At 45.8% G+C, this 6,419-nt stretch overlaps 1 protein-coding gene across 1 annotated transcript; it reads right to left on the bottom strand.

The window, feature by feature from the left end:
* LOC110435598 (protein disulfide-isomerase) lies at positions 226–4,135 on the bottom strand. The gene is made up of 10 exons (XM_021461311.1): positions 3,856–4,135; positions 3,180–3,210; positions 2,783–3,070; positions 2,471–2,659; positions 2,206–2,331; positions 1,709–1,846; positions 1,500–1,619; positions 1,270–1,387; positions 898–1,010; positions 226–808 (listed from the first exon to the last, which is right to left on the bottom strand). The coding sequence occupies exons 1-10, from the start codon at positions 4,041–4,043 to the stop codon at positions 572–574; spliced, it is 1,548 nt and encodes a 515-aa protein (XP_021316986.1). The 5' UTR covers positions 4,044–4,135; the 3' UTR covers positions 226–571.

Here is a 6,419-nt window from a genome sequence, read left to right on the forward strand (position 1 = left end):
GCTACCTGTGCACCCAGCCAGCCTAAACACAATGTACACAGTGACCCGAAAACCATCCTCCGTTCGAGTTGCTTCGGGTGAGCAAACCATCCTCTGTTCGAGTTGCTTCGGGTGAGCCAGTTGCTATGCAGACACCGCTATGCTGCTCCCAGTTTCTAGGCACACCACAAAAGCGCCTCTTTTCATGACTCGGCCATTTATTCATTCATTCAACCTCACCATCACAAAAAAAAACGCCTTTTCCATGATGGCGGACTCGCTATTTATTCATCCATTCAACCCGACCACAATCAGTTTCTTTCTACTGTCACTTCTGATATTTAACTAAAGAAAAGGTACCGCTGACTGGTTGTAAATTGTACATAATCTCAATGGGATACACAGACATGCCGCGCCACAGAGCAAAACACGTCACAGATCCCCTCGCATTCTCTTCCTCTTTGCCCTCTCTCCCCTCTCGCAAAAACTAAACTTGGAGGCTTGGCGCTGACAAGCATGTTAGCGCCAGGTGTTCTCTCCCCCCTCCTCTCCCATGCTTACACAGCCACAGCGCCATCCACGCACTGGATGTTTACAGCTCGTCCTTGACGGGCTCAGCTTTCTCGGCTGCGTCAGCTGCCTTCTCAGATGTCGTCGTCGTCGCCTGGGTGGCGCCGGCGGTCTCCTTGCTCTTCTTGATGAAGTCGACGATGTCGTCTGCTGTCCTGCCGCTGTCGTAGGCGGTGACCTTCCCGCTGGGGGTCACGAAGTACATGGTTGGGTAGCCTTGGACCTCGAACTCACTGGGCACATCATTGGCCGTCGCGTCCTGGAAACAAAGTAGGGTTAAGCAACAATGGTTTTTGTAACATGGGTTTAGGAGGAAACGTGACCAAGACTCGTGGGGAAGAAACTGACCATCTTAGCAATCACAACTTCCTCATCACTCTGGAGAGTGGTGGCTGCCTCTTCCAAGATGGGCGCCAGCTTCTTGCAGTGTCCACACCAGGGGGCATAGAATTCAATAAGAACTGCAACACAATTAGATATATCAAGATTACTTCCAATCTATTATATGAAGACTTCCACCACTGGGACAAAGACACGAACTACATGCTGAACAGAATTAAGGACTGCTACAGAATGTCGAGATTAGTTATCTATTATATAAAGAATCCAATCGCTGGGACAAAGAACTACATACATGCTAAACATCATTCTGTTGAAATTACGCCTACCATAAATAATACCTAATTTGATGAAATAGAACAGAATAATCAGGATCCGTACCATTTTTGCCAGACTTGAAGACGAAATCATGGATGTTGTCAGCCACAACCACCTTAACAGGCTCATTGTTGACCTCAGGAATAGGCTCAGACTTCTTGAACGGCGTCAATTTGCCATCCTATACCAACCAAATATAACGGATCAATGAGCTCTACAATCATATCATATCATATATTAATTAAACAAAACAAATAATCACAAGAGTGTATTAAAGTTCAAACAGTACTCACAAAGTACTCCTTCAACCAAGAGACAATCTGGTCAGCCTCAATTTGATCCTTCAAGAACTTCTTGGAATCACCATCCTGGATGAGGATAAGGGGTGCCTGGTCCTCTTTCAGACCAAAGTACTGTCATTTCAAGCGTTTGACTGTTAGCATAGCCAGTTTAGATATATAAATTAAAAAGCATCATGTACAAGGGGAAGTGAGAATCAAACCTGTAAGGCACCCTGGCTGGATTCAAGGTCACCAATAAGGAACTTGATTTCCTTGTTCTGGAATTCCTCTGCGGCAGCATAGTAAACAGACTTGAAAGAATCAAAAGGTCCAGTGGAGAAGTTCAAAAACAGCATAGCCTGCCAATCATTTGGTGTCAAGTCAGTATCAAATAATTTAAAACCATGTTGCAATGCTGTAAACATCCTTTTCCAGCCCAAGTATGAATAGAACAAGCTGTTGTATAAATCCAGAAAGTTCGTTTATGGCAGTAGAAATAACTTCATAATTAAGCGATGCAGACTACAAATTGCCATGCATTGCAATGAATACAGTTAACATGGCACACTAAAGCTAGTTGGATGCAGACATGGTAGCTTGCGATCAAATTCAGTTGATATACAGTAGTAACTAAAGTTATAGAAAATGGCCAAGTTAAACAACATTTGGCCGATACAAGTACTCCCAACTGTTTCGAGCACAAATGTCATGTTATTACCTTGGGGGCTGAGCTTTGGAAGAATTTCATGAGATACGGGTGGTTGTCAGGGTTCTTGTCAAAAGTGACAACTCTGGGGACGGTGGTAGCGTCAATAAACTTCAACAGAGCAGCAACATCAAAATCCTGCACAATGTAGCAGCATTGTGTCACTAGTGGCAAACTCAGATGACATTAGCATGGATGGTGTGCATAATTATCAGTAATGAAATAAACTGGTGCTACCAAAACTTTCACCAAATGTAAGAAAGAATGCGAGTAAAACCTTGGTGTCAACAACAAGCTCATCAAATGGCTTCAGCACCCTGACCAATGGCCTCTCCACCGCTGCATCACCGCGTGGGAGGTGGTTGGCATGCAAAGTGTGGCCAAAGTCATAGTCAGACCTCAGCTTCTCAGCGACCTCCATGAAGTTTGTAAATTCAGTGCCGCTGAATTCAGTGAAGACACCAACCTATAAAATTGCAATTATCAGTCAGTTGCCAGCTCAAGAGCATCACTCGACATGCGCATCGTAATACTGATTAAATGATTATACTAAATAAAAACACATGAAATTTTTGAACTGGAAGCTTACAATGTAGATATTCTTGTCATCATAATGGGTCGCAACATCTTCCTGTGACTTGAGCTCCTTGGACGCAGGGCCAACCTGCTTCTTCAAGTAATCGACAATGCCATCAGCCTCCCTGGGGCCCTTGTATTCCTGAATGTTCTTCCCCTGGTTCCTGAAGATCTTGAGGGTTGGGAACCCTTGGATCTCGTACTTGGTAGCAAGCGGCCTGTTCTTCTCCTCATTAGCATCAACCTTAGCGAGAACAATCGGTGGGTCGTGCTTGCTAAGTTCCTTGGCCGCAGTCTCATACTGAAACATCGAAGAAAACACAGTTTATATGAGATTGAACAAATCAGAACACAGCCCACCTCTTATGTAAGTAAAGGGAGTGACCACATGATAGGAGAAGCATTATTACCTCTGGAGCAAGCTTCTTGCAGTGTCCACACCTGCAAGTTCGATTTGACCACATTAGCTATAACAATTATTAGAGATCATGTAACTAGCTACAGTAAAAAAACACAGAATTAACAAATCTGTAAAGTTGCAAGTGTGATCACACAGAAGCAACAGCACATCACTATAGTTGTGCGGGCCTAATTCTGTACGCCATGTGACCGAAAAAGAGTACCGCAAAGACGTCAAATCAAGCACACCAACCGCAGAAAACGAACAAAAGCGGCGATTCATCATCCTTGAGCCGTCGAGTACCCACACCAAACAAGGAATCGACGAAAACGACTACTAGAACTAGTCACTCACTCATCTGAGTCTGGACCTGGAACTCCGCGCTGCCGCGCGCATGAGTGCACAGTAAACAAAACAAATCCACGCGAAGAACAGCGACAAAATCAGCGCAACTGGGACCCCAAACGCCGCGTCACGCCACCAAAACCCAATCCAAGGCCAAGTCCCGCATCTGAAAAGTAACACCAAACAAGCATCTCTCCAAGCCCACAGCGGAATCCGAATCCCCGATCCGAGCCCGCAAAACCCTCGCGACCCGAGCGCGAGATCTACCCGTATGTACCAACCACTAAAAACAAACGAATCGGACATGCGAGCGGGGGGTAGCGCGCGCGAGCAAAACTCACCAGGGGGCGTAGAACTCGACGACCATGAAGGGGTGCTTGGCGACGGCCTCGTCGAAGCTGTCGACGTCGAGTGTGAGCACGGCCTCGGCCGCACCCTCCGCCGCGGGCTCCTCCGCCCGCGCGACGGCGGAGAGCGCGAGCGCGAGCAGCAGCGAGATCCAGCAGGCCTTGGAGGAGCGGATCGCCATGGCGGGCGGGCGGGCGGAGCAGCGCAGTGTGAACCGGGGTGGTCAGATTTCGTCAGGACTCGAAGTCGAAGGGAGGATGACACTGCTGCTGCTGCCGGGGGTGGGGTGGGGTTTAATAGGGCGGGGCACGCGAGGAGTCCACGGGGGCGCGCCGGGTCCCTGCCGCGCGGGCCCCACCGGGCGCCGGGGCGGCTCGCGCGGGGGTCACGAGATATTTGCAGCGGGACACGTTTGCGGAATGGTCCCTGTGGTTACCGCGAATAGCTTTGGATAGTCGGGGTCATTAAGAGGCGCTAAAGGATGGTGGAGGTTTTTTTAGGATGTAATTAATGAGAAATTAGGGGGGCTAAGTTAAACAGTGGGCGGTCCTAAACTGGAGGAGGAGGAGGAGTAGTAGTAGGGTGTGTAGAGTGGTGTCGTGACACGCGCCGCCGGGTACAGGGTGGCGGGCGGCCACGTACATGGGCGGGACGGGGACCAATTGGGGCGTGCCACGTCACGGATGTGACATGTCCACGGCCTCTGATTAGCCGCGCGACGTAGGCGGCCGTAGGCGTATACGGACCTGGAGACGTGGAGAGAGGTGGGCAAATACGTACAGCAGCAAGTTTTCAGATACAGAGAGAGAGTACCATCGCAGCACCTAGGAGTGTAGGATTAAATTAAATTCAATTAAATACGGTTTTTTTAAAAAAAAAAATTAAAGTGGCACCGAGTACTGTATGTGTTCGACAGAAGGGCGCATTTACTGTTCTTGGAGTGGTAAATAGTATGGACTTGTTTAGTTTCAAAAATTTTTGAAAAATCGACAATTTAGCATTTTTGCTTGTATTTGATAAATATATTGTTCAATTGTAAACTAACTAGGATTAAAAGATTCGTCTCATCAATTCCGACTAAACTGTGTAATTAATTTTTATTTTCATCTATACTACATGCATGCGTCTAAAGATTCGATGTGACGAAGAATTTGAAAAATTTTACAAAATTTTTTAGGAACTAAACAAGGCCTAAGTATTCTTTTGAGGGGTATGGTGTGGACATTCTTATGTCCGTTGGCTCTTCATTCACGTGCGTGCGTATATACGACTTCACATGACCTGATCCTGGCAGCTTGTCCGTGACAGCTAATCATACACCGCCAATACAATGCACGATCCATCGATATTTTATAATTTAGGACAGAGGAGGAGTATATCATAATATTAATCACTAGATAGGACTAGTAGTAGTATGCTGTATTAGGGAGCAGATGCATACGATCTACGTCCGCCAATCAACATCAAATCCATCATCTAATCTACGTTGAAAACAAATAGCCTGATCGAAGTGTTCTATTCTCATTCCGCGCGGAGAACAAAGGGAAGAAAATCAAGGCCGTGTTTAGTTTCAAAAAAATTTACAAAATAAACTGTATAGCATTTTCGTTCGTATTTGATGGATATTGGCTAATCATAGACTAATTAGATTTAAAAGATTTATCCCGTAAATTATAAGCAAGATATACAATTAGTTATTATTTTTATCTATATTTAATGCTCTATATATATGCCGCAAGATTCGATGTAACGAGAAATTTTAAATTTTATACAAAACTTTTTGGAAACTAAACAAGGCCCAAACAAGAGGATGACGGGGTCACAGGGAACATAGTAACAATTCAAGGGGAGGGGGGTAGCTAGATTTTCAACTTCGTTTGGTGTCCGAAATGGAAGTGGATCAAGGGCAACTCGAGATTCTCATAAAGTGCCCGCTCAAATACAAACACACAAACATCAAATACGTACTACAAAAGTGGATCAAGGGCAAATCCAGACAAAAACTATATTTGGTATATACTGTGCTTGCTGTAAAGTATATGCGATGATTTTAGGTCAGATTGGGACGAAGATACCAAAGGTTCGCCACGCTGTACATTTTGTTCGCTTCCTAACGGTAAATAAAGTAGGTGAATTTTTCTTTTGTTTTGTTCTATAAATGACGACACATCAGCCTCTTTTGCTGTGCTACGAGGAAAAAGGGCCAAGCAAGTCAGTAGCAGACTTGCTCACTCTCGCATATGATATGGCTCTCCAGATTCGGTTTTGCTCAATTTCGTCCGTGGATTCTAGAGCATTTACCACACCCACTGGATAAATGGTTTTTAACGTTGTTACCTGTCGACGAAAGCTAGTCGGCAGTCTACCTTGGGGTATACCCACGGTAGTAGTTTATCGGTAGACGGTGCGCAAACTACGAACTCGATGGTGACGCAAGACACGGATAAGCTTTTTATCCAGGTTCGGCCGCCGAGTTGGCGTAATACCTACGTCCTGCGTCTGGTTGTATTGATTTGTGCTGAGAGAATATGATCCCCTAGGGGGGTCCCTTGCCCCT

The sequence above is a fragment of the Sorghum bicolor genome, chromosome 5, assembly GCF_000003195.3.
Source record: "Sorghum bicolor cultivar BTx623 chromosome 5, Sorghum_bicolor_NCBIv3, whole genome shotgun sequence".
Taxonomy (NCBI): Eukaryota; Viridiplantae; Streptophyta; class Magnoliopsida; order Poales; family Poaceae; genus Sorghum; species Sorghum bicolor.

What these genes read in the sequence shown, in the direction of transcription:
- LOC110435598 (XM_021461311.1), bottom strand. Translation starts at nt 4,043, where the DNA reads ATGGCGATCCGCTCCTCCAAGGCCTGCTGGATCTCGCTGCTGCTCGCG. An exon ending in TCCAAAGCTCAGCCCCCAAG is followed by an intron (nt 1,847 to 2,205) that starts GTAATAACATGA and finishes AATGATTGGCAG; the next exon opens with GCTATGCTGTTTTTGAACTT. An exon ending in CTTCAAGTCTGGCAAAAATG is followed by an intron (nt 1,011 to 1,269) that starts GTACGGATCCTG and finishes ATTGTGTTGCAG; the next exon opens with TTCTTATTGAATTCTATGCC.